General features: G+C 38.3%; 1 protein-coding gene across 1 annotated transcript in view; it reads left to right on the forward strand.

The window, feature by feature from the left end:
- ADCYAP1R1 (ADCYAP receptor type I) overlaps window positions 1–19939 on the forward strand; it is a 136476-nt gene that overhangs the window by 15626 nt on the left and 100911 nt on the right. Inside the window, exon 2 of the mRNA XM_065666907.1 lies at window positions 18078–18240. Coding sequence (XP_065522979.1) covers window positions 18190–18240 — 51 coding nt within the window. The 5' untranslated portion in view covers window positions 18078–18189. The remainder of the gene's footprint in view (window positions 1–18077; window positions 18241–19939) is intronic.

Consider the following 19939-nt stretch of genomic DNA (forward strand, 5'->3'; position numbering starts at 1 on the left):
CTGGACTATGGCTTTTCTGGAACTTCAAAGTTCAATCTCCACATGAAGAAAGGACTCAGCTGAGACAGAGCAGGAGAGATCTCCCTTGGTGGGCAGACCTGATTCTCCAGGGAGTTGGGAAGCATGCTGGAAGAGAGAGTTGGCTGCACATCAAGCACTTTGTACACTTGACTTGCAAATTCCTAGGAAGTTGTTTCCTTAGTGACAATAAAAACAAGAACAATTTTAGAGTATTTTCTTCATGTCTGTTTTTAGTCTTTTACAGTACAACTGTCACTTCTCTGAGGAAAGAGTGTTTTTTTAGTTGCCTTTTCTCTTTTGTAGCTCAAACTGGCACATAGGAATTCTTTTTTATAACAGGGATCTGTCTTAATACTGTTGGCATTTTTAAATCTGCAGACACTGTGAGAGCTGAAAAAAAAAAAAAAACAGATCTTGCAGGATTCTTAATGTGTCTGCTAAATGGTAGCAAGTTGGGAGGTTACCTCTGTAATGTGAGTGCTGTCTGCCATATACGATAGACACACCTTAAAGCCTACCCAACTCCAAATAAAAGGTACTCACCAACTCATGAAAGTAGGCTTATAACAGGAGAGAATAGGAAAGCCAAATAGAAAAAACAACATAAAACTGTTTTTAAGAAAAAAATATTGACTTTAAGCTACCAACTTACATATTTACCATTATGCACAGTGGGTTTCGAAAGCACGTTTTGGAATCTGATTTGGGGAGAAAAATAAATGAGCTGTGGAATGGAACTGGTGTAGCAGTGAACCAAATTTTTGTTTTAGTCTTTGCTGAAGAAACCTTGTCAGATGAACACTCACTCTGCCTTCTGACAGTTAAAGACCCCAAGCACAAGCAGAGGAATTTAGCTTTGATTTCCAAGAAAACGTGCCTGACTGAAACTGGAACAAAAAAGTGCAGTTTAGAAGCTGAGAGAACTTTCAGAGGTCATAAGATTCTAGTAAAATGGAAGTATAACAAGGAAAAAAGTGAAAGGACTTATGAGCTGTGACAGAAGGAAGTTCTACAAAATGAAATCATAAAGATGGTACTAAAGAGCAAACTCTATTACCATGTCTGAACTAGGAGTGGTCAGCATAGGCTTCCTCTTCAAGCAAACAAAAGCTAGGCATCTGCAAAAAGTGACTGAAGTCAAAATATGATTCATGTGTTGGAGATGTCTCTTAACAGTAGAAGGAGTTTAAAATATCTCTGTTTATAATTTAACTGCTAATTAACATGAGGGAACTCAAGCGCTGGTGACCAGAAGCAGTACAGTCAGTTCACTAACACCACATGATATGATATGATGTGATGACCTTTTTCCAGGACATCACATAATTATAAATAAAATTCAGCGTCATGAGAAACTTTTATTTTTCCATCCTTAGTCAGTGCAGTGGGGCTTAAAAACTTGTGCGTGTGTGCATTTCCAAATGTGGTTTTAATTTCTGTTGAATTCTAACACAGCAAATCATTATTAAATTACAAATTGTTATAAGGTAAATCAGAATGCATCTTATAGTATGGTTTAAAAATTATTTTTAAAACAGTAACTAATGTATATGTCCACTTAAAATCTTCCTGAAATACCTTCACCAGGTATCAAAAAGAATTTCCAAACTCTGTGTCCCAAATCAGTTATCATCAACTTTTCTTTTGGGGAAAAAAAAAACAAACCTAAAAATGTAAATGGCAAATGGAAGTATAGATTGCCCATTTGCTATGTTAACACTTTGATTTGAAGCATTAATTTAAATAGAAATCCCTGATAACTGAGCAGCAGGGTTAATTGAACTCAAAGTCCTGCTTTGGACTGCTCATGCTGATATCCACATATCACACCAGTGGTTTTCAGCCAAATTTCAATCTCTAGTGAACTCTTTCTTGCTCTTATGCAAGTATTTTTTTCAGTAACTCACCACTGTTAAGTGCTTCCAGCCTAGACTTGAATCTTTATCCTTTCATCAAAAACCTGATCAGGTTTGACTCAGCTCTGAAATGCATGGATGATGAAATCTGAGATTACAAACTGTGCACTGCATGTGTATTTTACATTTAACCACTCAGTAGTATCTAAGAAAATGAAAATGATTTTTCTTAGCTCCAGACTTCCGGGCTTTTTTATGGGTGAATATATTAAAGCAGAATACTAAACCAGGAATTAAAAGATTTGCTAGGTTAAATCAGAGAAATCCCACATGAGATGCAAAATGATATGTTGGTCATGTATTGAGGAAGGAAGAAGTAAGGAAGATAAAAAAAAAAAACTACAATAAAAGTTTAACAAATTAAATTGACAATGCACCATTTAATGTGCATGATAAGAATACATTGATTAAATGGCAAATTAAGTAGCAGAAGAATTTGCTGCATATTTTCTTCCTGAGAAACGTTCTTCATCACAAAATTAGCATATATGCATTACTAAAAAACTTTCTCGCCTTCTCTGTCAAGAGTGATGAATCTGCCAGTTGATAGTTAAAATTGTAAGAATGAGGAATAGTACATACAAGAAAAAGGGAGGAAGAAAAAGTGTTGTGTTATATGAAGATCTTGGGTTTACGAGTTCTGTAGTCTGAAGTCTATGTAAGTGCTGTGAAGTTCTGTAGCTGTCTGAAGACACCACCACCTCCAGCCAACTCCACCATCTTGTCACTACCAGCTGAGCTGCTTGCATGAGTGCTCCTTAACACAATTGTGTCACACTGACCTTGGTTAGCAAAGCCTTATTATTTAAGCTAACTCAATTTATTTGGCGTAAATTGCGTTAAGCAATGCTCGTACAGTCAGTTCGGTGGGCAGTTTGTAGGCAGTGCAGCACGGATTAGTGTCTCTAAGCTGACTAGGAATAATGTTCTTTTCAACATGGCTACAGCTGGAGAGAGATGTTCACAGCCTAATGCAGTTGTCAAGAATTGGCAGCTGTTTGAAGCACTGCTATGGGATTTATACACAATGGTGGTAGGCATCTCATTTCTACAGTGGGTCAGCAGAAGTAAAGAATTAATGTTTTAATGAAGAAATCTCAACCACCTTTCGGCTAATGTAAACAAGTTCTATTAACTTGCTGGCAAATAGTTAAAAAAGAACACTGTGAAAGAATAATTGCAAAAAAAAAGTGTGTAATTCACTATATTTGCAATCAGAGGAGATACAGCTGGTAGTCAGAGATAAATTAATTTTATGTGTATTTGTAATACTAAAGCTGTCTAGGTATGAAGTACTCATTAGTGTTAAAGGCATGACCCCTTGTCCTCATTAGTGATGGGAAAAGGGGTAGTGGCTTTAAACTGAAACAGGGTAGATTTAGATTAGATATTAGGAAGAAGTTCTTCTCTGTGAGGTTAGCAAGGCAATGGAACAAGTATTCCAGAGAAGCTGTGGCTGCCCCATCTCTGGAAGTGTTCAAGCCCAGGTTGGATGGAGCTTTTAGCAATGTGGTCTAGTGGAAGACCTGCCTGTGGCAGGGGGATTGGTACTAGATGATCTTTAAGGTCCCTTCCAACCTAAACCGTTCTGTGATTCTACAATTTCTCACTCAAGTCACTCATAGCAGTAGTTGCTACTTTTGTCTTCAGAACATATGGGCCTTTCATTTGCTTTATGGCTTGATTGATATGCAAAATAAGAATGGTAACCCCAGTGCAAATATGCCTTTTGTCTTCAACAACAGTGCATATTTTCTTGTAGGTAAAATAATCCTGAAAGAGTAAGATTTCCTTCAGGATGTCTTTACATGTCTGAGCAAACTGAGGTGTTAGGTTTGCTTTGGAAAACAGATTAAAAAGGCAGATTAAACAAACCCCACATTAATTTCCATTTTAGAGAGATGCTGATCTGATTTACAAGACAAGGAGGATGATGGCCTGTTGGATTGGAGCGGAATAACTGACACTGAATAACGTATTACTGTACTTAGGGTTTATTCACCTACATATTTATGACTTGTTCTTCCTATTGTCCTAATTTGGTTTTTTGTTTTTTTTTTTCAGGTTTTTTTTTGTGTGGGTTTTTTGGGGTGGTTTTTTTTTTTTTTTCTTTAGCAGAATTGTTTTAATGTAATTCTGCATTAATTTGTTTTAAAATTATTATTATTGTCATTACTGGCTTGAAGATAATAAAGAATACCATCACTCCTTTGCAGAACATAAGCCAGAATTATTTCTGTAAAACCTCTGATTATTGCCCATCAAAGAAGATTTTGTGATCAATTAGATCCAGGCAATGCTGGATGAAATCAAACAAACAAAGGACATCTAAGTTTTGGTTTCATCTTAGTTGGAGACATGCACACACCCAAAATGTGCAAAATATTGTTGGAATAATTATTGTCTGCCTCACACAGCGTTTTCATTTCATGGCTCTTTCTGAATAAAGCAGTCCTCAATAAAATATCAAATTCTTTGAGCATGGCTAATGGCAGCCAAGCTGTGTCCTAGAGAGTCCTCCATTTCATTGCACAGTGACTGTGTACCATCTTATCCAGATGCCATTACAGAATTTATTCTGCTTGTCCAAAACAGCCTCACACTGTGCTGACTTCAGGTTAGCAGACATTTTGTTTTACTTGCTGAGAGAGGATCATTCTCTTCCTTTCTTTATGTGTCCCTACCCTAGTCTCCCCAGTGAGTTACACATTTCAGAACAACATACAGACTCATCCCATGCTTCATTTACTCCAGCTGCCAACAAACTCTAGGGACAGAAGTGAACTCCAGGATATGGTAAAAGAAATGCCATAAAATGTGAACTCGTCTTTTCTGCTGCTTGTGGAGGATAACTTTTTTTTTGCCTGGTGTCTCAAATGACATGCTGGTCTTTGCTGCAGAATACGCTCCCAGGGAACGGTGACAAAAGATCCTGAGATGCAGTTTCACTAGAATGGGCTGAGACAGCAAATAAATGTAACTCAGAGTTATACTTTGCTACCACTACCTAGTTCTTACAATTGCTTTCATGTTTTAAATCAAGGATGTCTCAGAGGTTATCAGGCTATTAGCTAATGCACAGATGAACCATTAAACTTTGGCTTATATTTTGCTAGCTGACTCTTACAACATACCACTGGAGGTCTCTCCTTTACTTGGTTGTCCTGGTCCACCTTTAATTCTCTGCCTTACTTAGGATAAGAAAGCTGAAGAAGGCTACTTGCACATAGCTCTCTGCCATCTGCAGGCACGAGGTTCATTAATAATGCAGGCTGCAGAAATGAGGGCTTTGGGACGTCTTTATTTCTCGTCTTAATAAATTGTATCCTTTGCAGGCTGCTGAAGCAGATCTCTCAGTGCTGGAGATCAATAAAGCTTTCTCTTTCTTAGGTTACTTTTCTGTTTAAAATGTTTTTTGTCAAACACTGACTAGGATGGGCGGGTGTTTCTGTGAGAAACCAACCTGTGAAGCTGTGCTTGCCTACAGCAATGTTACTGTAGTTATTTTAAGAGCTTAGAAGAAATCCTCTCCACACATCATACAAGGAAATAGAAGAATACTGGAGAACCGCTGTATTATATTCTATGTTGAAACTGTGAAATCTTTGGCCAAAATCCTTCCATCTAATGTGTTTACAAAGTTTCATCCCTAAAGTGTTTGAAAAACACATGATGATCATCATGATGATAGATCCAGACCAGGGCTTAAAGGCCACAGATTTTAGTTGTTTGGGGATTTTTGGTTGTTTTGTTTGTTTTTTTTTTTTTTTGTTGTTGTGTGTTTTTTGTTATTGTTTTGTTTTTTGGGGTTTTTGATTTGTTTGTTTTCTTTTTTCCCCAGCAGCTACCTAAATAATCCTTGCTTTGCATGACTGCTCCATCAGCTTCTCAAGCCGCTGTTTCTTTGGTGTCATTTCTGCTGAGATTAAATTACATATTCTGAAAGGGCGATCAGGCGTTGGAATTGGTTTCTCTGGGAAGTGATGGAATCACTGTCCCTGGAAGTGTTAAAAAAACCTGTAGATGAGGCCCTTAGTGCCATAGTTTAGTGGTGGACTTGCCAGTTCTGGTGTAACAGTTGGATTGATGAACTCTAAAGGTCTTTTCCAACCTAGTTGGTTCTATGATTCTATGATTAAACTCAGGGCTGGTGCAAATGAAGACCTGAACAGAATTTAGACTTGCACTAACGTCAGAAAACCAAAGGGAGGAGGTTGGAACAACAAGAAAAAACTTATGTTACTGAGCACTTCACATTATTTGACCTTAATTTGCAGCCTGATGTGTGATGGTACTAATCAGCTCAATGTAGCTTTGGCAGACTTCTACTGTTTGGGCTGAAATTTTTAATGCTGTGTGTCAAATCTCTCTCTTCCTTTCCTTTGCTCCCTCCTTTCCTCCTTTGTGATAGAAAATACAGAGAAATAGGACACAATCTGATGCTTTGAAATAATAATGCATAATTTACTTGTGCTCTGAACATTTTCTCTACTCATTTCTTTCTATGTCAGACCAAAGAAAGGAGACTTGGTCTGCCTTTTGAATAAGTAGGAGGTTTTCTGCTGAAGCCTGAAATCCTCCTGTCTGTCCATGTGTCTAAGCCACTATCACTGTCATCACCCACTACCAAGAAAAGCCTTCAGTGTCTCTCAATTACCAGGAGAAGGAAAGACCAAGAACATGTTGCAGTTTTCTCTTTGCAGTTCTCTTCCAGAGACATGAGCATATTCTGTGCTTTACGATGGCTGGGTAGGAGCCAGCTATGAGTCAGAGGCCATGTGATTGGGTGCCTATGTCTATTAGTACTGCAATAATCCATGTGTCAGAGAAATTGGTTTGCAAAATACATTATATAGGGTCCTCTCAAAATTCAAACGGTTTTTGATTATCCTCTCTCTGGAAGGCACTTCCAGGACTTCTTTTTTATTGATGGTGCAAAGCTTTATTCTAATTCCCAGCTTAACATCTTCTTATCCCAATACTGACTTTAATTTGAATTGCTTTTCTTCCTCCTTTGCGCTCAGGGCTGTCCCTTCTCAATGCAGACTCTTCTGAGCTAATCAAGTTTTCTGCTTTATTAGATCTCTGTTTACTAAGATAAGTAGTACGTTGTCCTAAAGCAAGGCAAATCCATGTGCCACTAGGGTGAATTGCTCGTCTTTTGTTCACTGTGGAGGGAGTTGAAGGAAACTATCTTTAATATGGACATTTCACTTTTAGACAGCTAAGTTTACGTGACATGAATTCCATCTCTGGTGTTGCAAGAACACGTGCTGTGGAGGGTCCTAATACTGTCCAAAAAGTGACGAGTTCATTAACCACAAGATGGGATACAGCTGGGAAAACTTAGGCTGTTTGAGGTGCAGTAGAAAGAGAGGACAATAGGAAATGTGGGTGGAAAAAAAGTTATTATGCAACTTGCTAGTGCTTTTGCAATGACTTAACCTTATCTTTAAGGGTAGGAATGAGACTGTTCACAAAAACAAAACCAAACCAAACCAACCAACCAACCAAAACCCACCAAAAAAAAAAAAAAAAAAAGAAAAGAGGAGTTGTCATCTCCCTAAAGACAGAAGAGACAGGGTTTTAATCCCAAATCTGTTTTGGGAGACATCCAAGAACTGGATGATACGCATTTGAGAAATCAAAATAATAGGGGAATAATTTTCTCTACCCAGTGAGGAAACAAGAAGCATTATAGCTGTTCTTTTTATCATCAAGGTGGGCTGGGCTTTGGCCCATGAAAGCTTTTTATGTTATTGTTTAGAAATATAGAGGAGCCCAATGGATATTCATCTGGGACATCACCGCAGATTACCAAGTCAAAATGCTCACTGAAGTGCAAGCTGTTGTACTCAGAATGGCTTTGCTGTTTGCATTAGAAAATGACAAGGCTTTATACATATAAGGCCAGAAAGACAATTTGGTCATCCTTTCTGAACACCTTGTCTTTTTACACTTCTAAGCTTCCTTCTGTCAATGCCAGAGTTATATCAGGCTGTTTTCTGCACACCAGCAAAATATTTATTCCTTTGACATCAGGTAGTTGCTCATTCTTTTTACCACCTTCCAAAACAACATATAACTCAATTTCATTGCTTATTTTATTGTTTTGGTGCTGCTTTAAGATAAGAAGGGTAGAATTGTTTTCCAGAAACAATAGGCGGTTGATGCGTTGTTGCTGGAGGTCAGAGACTTGCCCATGTGTCTATCACCAGCTACAAAGCCACAACTCTGGAATCTGCCTCACTAAATAGTTAAAGATACCCCTGGTATTTTCTCACAGCTGAGAGTATGCAGCACCTTGCACGGAGACCAGTTTGGGTCTGGGGAGCAATGGTAACTTCATAATGACAGCTTTATCTCAAGATAATCAGTTCAGCACCCTAACGGAGCTAATTAAGGCTGTTAAGAGTGGCATCACGCTCCAATATATATATTATCTTGAATTAAGAATTTGGTTTGAAAGTACGGTACAAGTACTACATTTAGGATGATCCTCAGATGCAATGGAAATAAAGGACTCTGGTCCAAAGCCTCATTTTTCTGCTCTTACTCTTTCCTCTGGCTGTGATGGATGTCTGCTCAACAGTGATGCTGTTGAGCAGACATATATCCAGCCAGATGGGTTCAAAGCAGGGACCGATGGCAATCTTGATCCATAGGTAACAGAGGCCTTACAAGCTCCTATGTAATAATAACAATAGATACACTTATGGTCAGGGCAGGAAATGAAGACCACTAGTTAAGGAAAGCAGATTAATCAATTAGATCGTGCAAAACTGTGATATGCCAGATAGAGAACACATTTTACTGGTTGTGGAGTAATGATTTTAAAGGACCTTGCCAAGCAGCACTTAAAGCTCTGATGGAATGGAACAGCACATAGTTACCTTTATGATCCCATATTAGTTGCATATTAGCTATGAAGTGCCACATGCATCACAGGTGCTTTAAAACAGTAATTGACCTGCCTGTGAAGATGAATACCTCTCATATAATTTTTTACTTTGCCTACTGATGCTTCTTAAATGGATGGTAGTTTATAAATACTTCCCTGCAACTGAGTATCCATGGTCTTTAAAGAAGTCATGCCATTTCACCAGGTCTCTGGGAATGTTAAAAATATCAGGGCACAATAAATCTCATAGGTAATACAATAGGAAAAATAATGCCAATCAAGGCAAGGACTGATGGATGAATTTTATGGGTAATGTTATGTGGGAAATCTGCCAAGAATAGGAATCCTGTGCACAGGGAGTTATGAATTATATTCCACAGCTGCTGGTTTCATAAGTCTGTAGCTGCTATAGTTGCAAAGATAAGCTAGAAAATCTTGACCTGTAGATGAATAATCCACTCGTGTCTGTCTGAATTTTCAGAGAGCCTGAAGCAACAGTTCCAATGAACAGACTTCCATAGTCATTATAATGTCAAAAAGTACTGAGATATCCAGAACAATCCTTTAGATGTCAGTAACCTTCAATGGTTTATCATACCTGTATGGGTGAAGCAGCATAATATGAAGGAGAGGAATTGTTGTATCATGAACATTTTTATTACTTATAAAAGCCAGGAATTTTAACTAGAGTTTGGTTTAAAAAATCAAGTGTTTGTTAGTTTTATGCACTGTGTTCCAGAAGGGCATAAACTTTCGAAGCTCAACAAAGGCTGGACTTTATGATCACACATATGAATGGATGGGATGTAGTGGATTTGGATTTTCAAAATTTTTTTGATAATGTCCTTACTGAAGAAAGATTCTACTGGAAGGAAAGCGGGCATTTACTGAGACTGGAAGAGGAATAACCTTAACTTAATAAGAGTTCACACATATTTTGGCCTGTGGTAACTTCTTATGTGTGTTCTTTGCCTGTGGCGAATGCAACACAATGAAACTTGGCTTACCAGCAAAACTAAGCCAAAACTAATTATACTGCCTTGAATTTGATGTGAATCAAGAGGTACATATATACTCACTGCATATCAGCTGTGACAAAATAAGTTTGTATGCTTTAAAAACTTTACTGTGTGTCTGACCCCTAAACAAAAATAAAGAAAAGCAGCCGGAGTATATGATTCTGTCTCAAAAAGTAATAGTGAGTGCCACAACGAGCTATGCTAGCCTAACCTTATGTAAAGTCTGAAAGTGAACAATATGCAAAATTTGCACATGGTCAAGAAATGAATCAGATCTTCAGAAAGTGTAAATTAAGATCTCTTTCTTGGATTGACTGAGCAACGCATTAAAATCTGTTCTAGAACAGTTTTGAGAAGGTTTTTTTTTAATATTAGAAAAATTCTATAAAGCTAGAGGGCTAGGAAATAGAAGAGCTGTCAGGTTACACAGAAATGATTAGGAGTGTACTTTGTAAGGACAAATTATAATACTCTTACATCTTCAGGGAATTTCAATTTAATTGAAACCACTCAAGGGAAAAGAATAAAAACACTCCACCAAAATTGTAATCAGGGACAGCTGAAGTAAAACATACACAGAAGTTATTAGGCTGTGTTAATAAAAGGAATAAAGATAGTACTGAAAGTAAGAAAAGGCTGTGACATAAATGGAAGTCAGTGCTTTGTTTTGCTTACGTTTAGCACTTCAGAGTCTTAAACTTTGGAGATGGAATTTTGTCTGCCCTCTTCAGTCTGCGTATGCAGGAAAAAGAAAAAAAAACTAAACCAAAACAAACCTCAAAGCAGTAACTCACTTTGTCCAAAATGAGGACTCTAGCGTTACGGTATAGAAGTTGCTCCCTGAGGATACTTCTCTCCATTGACTGTAAGGAGAGCCTAGACAGACTGAGCTGAACTATAAAGGTCTAACATTTGGATGTGACCAATGCTGTTTAATGTTTTATTTAATGACCAGGGTGATAGGACAGAGTGAAACTTCAGAATGTTTGGAGGTTATACAAATTTGGGAGAAGTGGTTGATTGACTAGATGGTTGGTTGTGCTGTACTTGGAGGGAACTGGACAGGCTGGAGAAATAGGCATAGAGGAACCTCATCAAGTTAAAGAGAGAGAAATGCGAAGTCCTGCACCTGAGAGGAATAAACCTATGCACAAGGACAGGCTGGGGATCAGCTGCCTGGAAAGCACTTTTGCAGAGAAGGACCTGAGGTGGACATGAAGTAGATCCTTGGCCAGCAGTGTGCCCTTGTAGCAATGAAGTCCAAAAGCATTGTCAGCTGCATGAAGAAAAGCATTGGCAGCAAGTCAAGGGAAGCGATACTTCCTCTCTCACAGCCCTGGTGAGACACATCTGGAGTGCTGGGTCCAGTGCTGGACTGTTGAATACAAGAGGCACATGAGCACACTGCGAAGAGCCACAAAGATCATTAAAGATTTACAAGGGGAGGCTAAGAGAGCTAGGGCTGTTTAGCCTAGAGAAGAGGAGATTCACGGAGGTCTTATCAATGTGTAGAAATATATGATGGGAGGGTATAAAGGAGATGGAGCCAAGTTCTCAGTGGTGACCAGCATGAGGACAAGAAGCAACAAGCACACATAGATATGTATGAAATTAAATTTTAAAATAAGAAAATGCTTTTGTATTGTTAGAATGGTCAAGTACTAGAACAGCTTGCAGGAAGTTATGGATTCTCAGCATTTGGAGATATTCATAACCTGTTTGGAAATGGGTTTGAGCAGAGGAGTTGAACTAGATAATCCCCAGAGATCCCTGCCAATCCCCAGTTCTGTGAATGCCCCTTATTAGTTATTCTTCTTGCAAAACCACATTACTCTGATTTCTTTTCTACACAAGTCCTTGTGGAAATCAATGTAATTGATAATCCCACTTCATGTAGAAATATTTGAACAGCTGGATTCTCATTTGCATATGGAAGCCACAGCATCTGTAATTTATCATCTCCTAATTTTGTAATCACACCTTTAACTTCATTTTGAAAAAAAGGTGTTCTAGCAATATTCATAGGGGTTTTCTGCACCCTATGAAGGAAAAGTAGTAATCAAAAAAGCTATTCCTCCGTATAGGAAATGGACTAAGTACTGCTGATAGACTTGTTTCTTTAATGCCATAATGCCTAAGCCAGGCAGCAAGTTGAATATATTTTTTTTAACTATTTCCATGCAAAATTACTGCTAGCACTGAGTTAGTGCCTTTTAAAAATTTTGTTTCATGTAGTCAAAAGCAACAATTTTCCTGAACAGTGAAAACATTGGATATTAGAAGAGACTACTTGATTGCTTCTGGCATTAATGTACATTTTGTAGCACATGACCACCCCCACCCCCCAAACAATTCATGTGTTAGAACAATGGCTAGACTGCACCCTTCCTTATGAACAATTCTATGACCAAATCAAGTTTGCTGGTTGCCAGCTCTTTCAGACAAAGATGGCATTTCTGCTTGAGGCCCTCAACACATTCATGTATTGCCAAAAAGGGCTGACTTGCACCTTGTAGCAGTAAATCCTTTCTGAAAATCCACCTTTTAGACCTCCTGATGTAATTACCCTTTAAATCCTGTTTTGTCATTGACAACAGACATGGTGAGTGGAAACAAGGACACTAGGGACTTTAGCAGTTAAGCACGCAAAGGGAGAAAAGTGAATAAATGTCTTCTTGTTTTTTTAAAAAAAGGTAGAATAGGATTCTCAGCTTCTATGATCCATGGCGATACTTTAGTTTCAGTAAATTTATAAAGATTAATGCAAGTAAATTGTGGGAAAATAACCCATGATGTTTAAACTCAGGAAATAATAAGTGTTGTATTAAAGATAGTAGAAGGGCCATGGTGGTGTTCTTTTCTTGTTTGGTTCGGTAGGATTGTCCTTTATAGACTCTGGGAGAATTTACAGCTCTTGCTGTCAGATAGTCAGTTAAATTTTCTTATATTTTTTGTTACTTATTTTTTGTTATCATAGAATCAACTAGGTTGGAAAAGACCTTTAAGATCATCAAGTCCAACCATTGCCCCAGGACTGCCAAGTCCACCACTAAACCTTATTACTGAGGGCCTCATCCACACGATTTTTGAACAGTTACAGGGATAGTGATTCCAGCACTTCCCTGGGCAGCCTGTTCCAATGCCTCATCACCCTCTCAATGAAGAGATTTTGCCTAATATCCAATCTAACCTCCCTGGTGCAGCTTGAGGCTGTTACCTCTTGTCCTGTTGTTATGTGGGAGAAGAAACCAACCCCACCTCACTACAACCTCCCTCCAGGTAGTTGTAGAGAGTGATAAGGTCCCTCCTGAGCCTTCTCTTCTCCAGACTAAACAACCCCAGTTTCCTTAGCCATTCCTCATCAGACTCATTCACCAGACACTTTGCCAGCTTCATTGCCCTTCTCTGGACCCACTCCAACACCTCAATGGCTTTCTTGTAGCGAAGGGCTCAGAACTGAACACAGTATTCGGGGTGTGGCCTCACCACTGCCGAGTACAGGGGGATGATCACTTCCCTGGCCCTGTTGGCTACGCTATTGACACCGACTTATTGATTCCTTCTTAAGCCTTTGTGGTAGGTCAAACTTTACTATTTTGGGTTTCTGATCCATATACTGCAGAAGAGACTGGAGGTAGAGTTATTCTGTCCAAATTTAGATATCTACAATGTAGATGTCAACATATGAGCTAGCTGTTAAAAATTCTTTTGCACTCACAGGAAAGAAGTAGAAACTTTAAAGTAGACAGCTAAAACAGGTCAGACAAACTGTTTTCTTCCTATGTTTACATCCTTCCATTGTCTATATGAAAAGAGACTTTACAAGGAAGTTAACGTGGAACTTCCTATGCTCCAGTTTACACCCATTGCCCCTTATCCTATCACTGGATATCACTGACAGAATCACAGAATCCCAAGGGTTGGAAGGGACCTCAAAAGATCATCTAGTCCAACCCCCCCGCAAGAGCAGGGTAACCTACAGTACATCACACAGGAACTTGTCCAGGCGGGCCTTGAATATCTCCAGTGTAGGAGACTCCACAACCCCCCTGGGCAACCTGTTCCAGTGCTCTGTCACTCTTACAGTAAAGAAGTTCTTCCTGATGAGTCATGTGAGTGTGTGTCTTCTAGGTTTCTAAAATCAGGTGACACATCACTGAAGAGTTTCTTCCCCAGCTATGCTTATTTCTTGCTAGCAGGTGTCTCAGTTGACATGAGGAAGGTTCACCATGACCTTTAATATAAATTATGAAGCTGCCATACTACTAGTTTTAGGAGGGAAATAATAAAATGCACTGGATTTCACACCTTGTATTGAAAGACTAAAGACAGTAAATAGAGTATCAATTACATAATTACCTCTTAATATATAAACCAAAGATGTCATTCTAGCAAAATTTGTGCCATAAACAGCTATGGAGTTCTTGTCTCTGAGGAGAACTTGGAAATGTCAAGGAAGTGATCTGTGAGCCAGATTGACTGGTAATAGCTGGAGAATTCTCCTTGGCATCTCCTTTCTTTTTCACCCCATCATTCTCCACCCATGTTTATTCTGCATAGGGAAATATTCTTCATGTCACTGTGAAGTACTGGGATAACTCTGCATGGAGTGGATGACTTTGGTGCAAGGTACAGTTTCAGTCTGCGAAAGCTCAATTGCTCCTGCATGTTGTCAGAAGCTTTCAGTTTTCCACATTTGTGTAGTAGCTTGTCAATGGTTCAGGCGAAGGATGTGGTGGGCAGCCCTGACTAGACATTGAATTAAAATTTATTAAGTAATGAACTCACATCTGATCACCACTGGACTAAGCCATTGTGGGTCATCTTTGAAATTTATTGCGTTCCTTTCAAACCACTGGCACACATCCCAGTGGAAAGAAGCCTAGCAGATCAGGTTATCTCTTTCTTTTGGGTGAGGTAATAGCTCAATGATAATGACCCATTATTTGATACGGGTAGGTTTGATTCTTTGATGCCTCTCTGGGAGTAGGTACATTCTACTTGCAAAACCCCAAGTTTTTCTTGGTTACTGACATTGTATTGTGCACCTGGCACTTGTGGACTTCTCACAGTGCAATTCTCCTCACCAGCCTTTAGGCTTCTGTGATGTAGTCCACATATGAGCTCCATATAAAGTCCACATAAAGCTCCAGACTTTTTTTTTTAAATAGGGGAAAGAAATGGACACTTACAGCAGAACAGGTTTTGCTGGAGTTTTTCCAACCTGCCCTTGAAGTGCCTATTTGAAATAACACAAGGAATCTGCTATGGCACTGAAAGTGTCTATGGTGAACAAATGAATCCACCTACAAAGGTGATGAATTACTTTCTTCAGTCATTAGCTGACCAAAATAGGTAATTTTTATTTTTCTTCGTATTTCAGTTATGTTTGAAATAATTCCCTGAAGCTCATTCCATTTTAGTAACCATCAACTGATTTTCAAATTTGCAGATACTTCCAACAGCTTTTCTGTTTCACCAGTGATAGTTGAAGACTTCTTTATATTGGGGAACTGTATATGCATAACTGAAAGATGCAACACTCATGCTATTGTCTCTTCTGACTTTACTAATTTCAGCATAAAGCACAGTATCTCTAATTTACTAATGGGATTACAGAATTTGGATAGCAAATTCTACCCTATTGCATTTGGTAGCCAAACCCTATTTGGCTGCCATTGACATCAGAAGACAATATATAATTCAAACTTCCATTCCAAATTCTATATTCATATATTTATATCTTTCCCATGAATGGAAATGAAAATGCTTTATAAAAAATCCCTGTATTTTTAGAAAAGTTAATTTTTCTCATAAAACATAGCCGATAGTCCCTGTTTGTGACTTTGCTTTGTAATAGGTGGACTCTGCACCTATGTATATCATACATGCTAGGAGCTGCTAAACAATATATACAGGTTCTATTGCAGGTCCAGGGTAGAAGTTCACAGAACTGGTAGTTGTTACTGCCTAATAAACACTTGAGTCCCTGTGGATGATATAAAGGCCTCAGCCCAGTTTTTATGCAGGTTTCCATGACTACCTTGAAGGCAAAAATGAAGTTGATTCTTTTACTTTCTCTGCAAAATGTGAAAGAGAAGCAAGGAAGTGGTTTGCAGATGTTCATGTTGTCTCTTTAGAATTTCCCTTGAAACTAAGATAAAACATAAAACATCCACTCTCCACTTTTCAAGCCCAGTTAATGCCAGGTTAAAGTAAAACTGGGTCTTCGAATATTGGGAAGAGTGTATTCTGAAAGTTAGCACCTTCCTGCAGGCTATCTGTCTATCTGTTTAGTCAGTTGTCCCCCTCTCTCCTTTTGTATTGACATCATATTTCTGTTGTATTACAGTAGCAGAATCCAAAGATAGAGTTCAGTCTCCACACCACTCTCTGGCCTTTCTGTACTGGCCTGCATGCAGGAGTGCAAATGATCAAGAAAAAAATTTAAATCCAATGTCTGCTAATGCGTCTGTCTGGTTTTCTGCTGCTTCTGTTAATGGAGTGACTTTGTTTTTCCAGCTCCTCACTGCTGAATGTCACCCACAGATGTTTGCTGTCCTGAGATCTTATCAGGGCTTCATTATTTGATAAACCATCAGAAATACAGTTAAGTAATTAAATTCAGTACCAGAGCAGAGCAGAGCATGAGTGACTGATCGAGTGAGGATGGCAGAAAGCAGATCTGTTTAGAGGGAATTTTATGAATCATTGTTCTCTGTTTAGTCAGGGTCTGGATAGAGAAGACAAAAAATTACAGCTTAATTAACCTCTTTTATTTCTTTTTTTTTCTGAATACTAATGTTTTGGCAGTATGTCACAGTCAGTATAAAAATTGACTGTCCCCTGATCATAAAAGTTTGTTTGCATTTGCCTTTGTTATTTGTTTATTTACTTTCTGTCTTTGGTCTGTTTTCTCCTTTGTTGTATTTTCTCACATTCCTTCTGTTATTTTAAATGTTTTTCCAATACACCCTGACTGTATTCTCTCTCTAATTGTTTGTGTCCTGTATCCCTGACTTGTTACTATCTATAATGACTTTATTTTCTTCTCCAAATTTTTTCTTATCTGTTTAAATTTTTCTGTAGTTGTGAAGATGAATGTCAGTTGTGTTTGTGCCCATAGAGGTGATAGGCGGTGGCATGTAGGAAATCTATATCAGACAAGAAGATTTTAAAAGGGGCCTCAGCATTTGAAGGCTTCATTTACATTTGGAAATAAAACAGATGAGAGAGAGTTCTCTAGCTCTGAAACAAACTGGTGTGGCACAGCTCATGCCCATGCGGCTGAACTCTCACACCGGACCTCCGGCTGAGCTTATCTTCAACAAATTAAGTCTATAGGTAGAAATACACTTGAAGGGGTGTGGTGTGATAACCTTTGTTGGATGCCAGTTGCCCACCAAGCTACTCTGTCAATCTCCTCCTCAACCAGACAAGTGAGAGAAAATTTTCTTGAATGAAAAACTGTTTGATGAATTCTGGTTTGGAGTGAGTGGGATTTTTTAAACATTGTGTTATGGCAGGAGTTGCTGGGACAGAGCTAATGTCTGCTATGCAATTCTGTTGATGTCCTACCCACCTGTCTAGCTCCTTGGCAAAGATGAAGTGATGGAAGTCAAATATTCATGACACTGTTGTCCATATAAGTCAGTCCTGTCTTACAGATGAATCTTTAGCCTTACAATACAGTTCATTCCCTTGCAACTCGATTGCTAAGTTCTCAAAAAGACGTCAGATTATTAACAACTCTGGTCATGGATTTTGTTACCTGGACAAGTGATCTCTGTGAGTAAATCATCATGTCATGCAGTCTCCTAAAAAGCCCCCAGACAGCTGTTCTTTTGAGATATTACTGAAAATCATGAAGGGCAAGTCATGACTTCAGAAATGAAGCAGACAGTTGTGTTCTTTTTCTGGTTCAAAATCATCCATCCATCCTACCTTTTCCTTTGGGTACAATTTACGTCTTTGCAGCTACAGAACCTGTTTCAGTAGTTTACATGATACAAGTAACAGATCATAAAACATATCCTTTGGCTTTAAATTAAGTATCAAAACCGTCTGTTGATAGTTGCAGTCCACACAAATACGGTTACAAGTATGGTTGATCTTTATTGTGTACAACTCACAGTTCAAGTGTTGGGTTCTCTGTTCACTGTCCGTTCCTTTTTCATTCTCTTCATGTTTATTTATATTAATTTTCCTCTTTCACTGTAGAGATCTGAGCCTTGACCTGAAGACCCTGGTGAAAAATTCAGAGAGCCTGCTTCAGCCTGAATAATAGTGCTAACAACCAAAACTTGACTGAAGTTCAAAATTAAGAGAGAAGATGGCCATCAATTGGAAGATCTGCTTCTTCATTCTGATACTGCTTCCCATCGTAAGGAAAAATGGTTTTATTTACATAGTACTCATATAAATGCATATTCTCAAGTCCAGCACTTGCTAAGAGTGAAGGGTCTGTTACTGGCACCAATTAATCCTCCTTTACATATGCAATAGAACTGTGATCACTGCTCATCCTATAGAAGGGCAAGTCCATTCCTAGAGGGGATTTGTTCACTATTTGTATCTGAGATTAAATAGAAAATAAAGTTAAAAAAAAAGAATAAAATTTGAATTAATAGAATAGAATAAAAATGAAAAATGTGTGGCTCTTGCTTCAAATCCATTGGCTTAGTTTTTGTTGGGTTTTTTTTCCAGGCAGATGAGATAAAATTAGAAAATTTTAGCAGCTCAGCGAAACATAAGACTCAAGATATTTCAGCCAGTGCTTTTGAATGCCTCTGTTTTCAGAGGACCAATTTTAATAAACTGTACAAGTGGGCCTCTAAATACACAAGCGCTCAAACTCTTCTATCACTTTTCTGAAGATTGTCAGCTCTTCATGAAGATTAGAGGGGGTTATTTTCATCATAAGCCTTTACTTACTAAGCAACATGCTCTCCCATGAACCACTCTGTCTTAACACATCTGGAGATTGTAACTCTATGCCTGCCTGTTGTCCTCCTGAGCAGTGTGGCTCTATGTAGCCTCATGTAACAGCCGTAAGACCATTGAAGAAAACATGATTTTTCACTTTGTAACTGTGAGGAACAATATACGACCCCTATAATAAACTCATCTCGCATTTCAATTCAGTTCTTTGCTAGACCATTGGTCATAACTGTGTTTTTCATCACTTCTCAAGAAGCATTGCACATAGGGATACTGTGAAAAATAGCATTTAAAACCTTACCTCATTCTCATGAATTGCTATAATTTCCGTGCAAATGCTTTGCAGTTGCGTAATATACAGATTTCTCATGTTGCTGCACTTATAGCTGGGTATTTAAAAGAATTCTTCACATTTGTTTTGTTTTTACTTTTAATTAAGAACTATTTAATAAAGTAGTGATGTGACTAAAGTATCTTTCATCACTTTTTACATAGCTTCTTGCTTATATTTATTGGTTGTGTGACCTCTCTTTTACAATGCATAGCAGTCAGCGTACAGGGCTTGGCTTTATTTTGGCACAAAAATACACATTCTTTCTTCATAGGTTGTATTTAGAAACCACTTTAATTAACTGCATATCTGAAATGTAGCATTATTCAGCTAAATTCTGTAGAACAGGATTGAAACTGGTAGTATACTTCTGTTCATCCAAATAATACAGTCCCTTATGATACATATTATCTGGTCTTTAAATTTTTTTCTAATGCATGACTCTTCTGAGTATTGCCTAGTTTTCCTGGTCAGCTAGTAGGTATTAGTTATTAGGTAAGTGAATCTGTTTAATTTTTATACTGTATCTCTGAAATACATTTACACTAGACTTCCTCTAAGCTAATGTGGAGGGGAAAAAGCCCCATATTTAATCTGGTTTGGATGCTTATGTTAGTATGAGATTCCTATAAAAGGAGGTTATCTCAAATTCAGGTGCTGGTTTTTGGACATATATTGTATTACCTAAACACACCTTGTAGCTTCTGGTTTGAGACCCAGAAATGACAACCATCATGTCCCAGTCTCTTAGGAACTCCCATCTTACAGCTAAGCCTAAGACAGCCTCAGTGTTTCCTCATCTGTGTTGGTG

Source organism: Lathamus discolor, chromosome 2 (genome assembly GCF_037157495.1).
Source record: "Lathamus discolor isolate bLatDis1 chromosome 2, bLatDis1.hap1, whole genome shotgun sequence".
Lineage (NCBI taxonomy): Eukaryota > Metazoa > Chordata > Aves > Psittaciformes > Psittacidae > Lathamus > Lathamus discolor.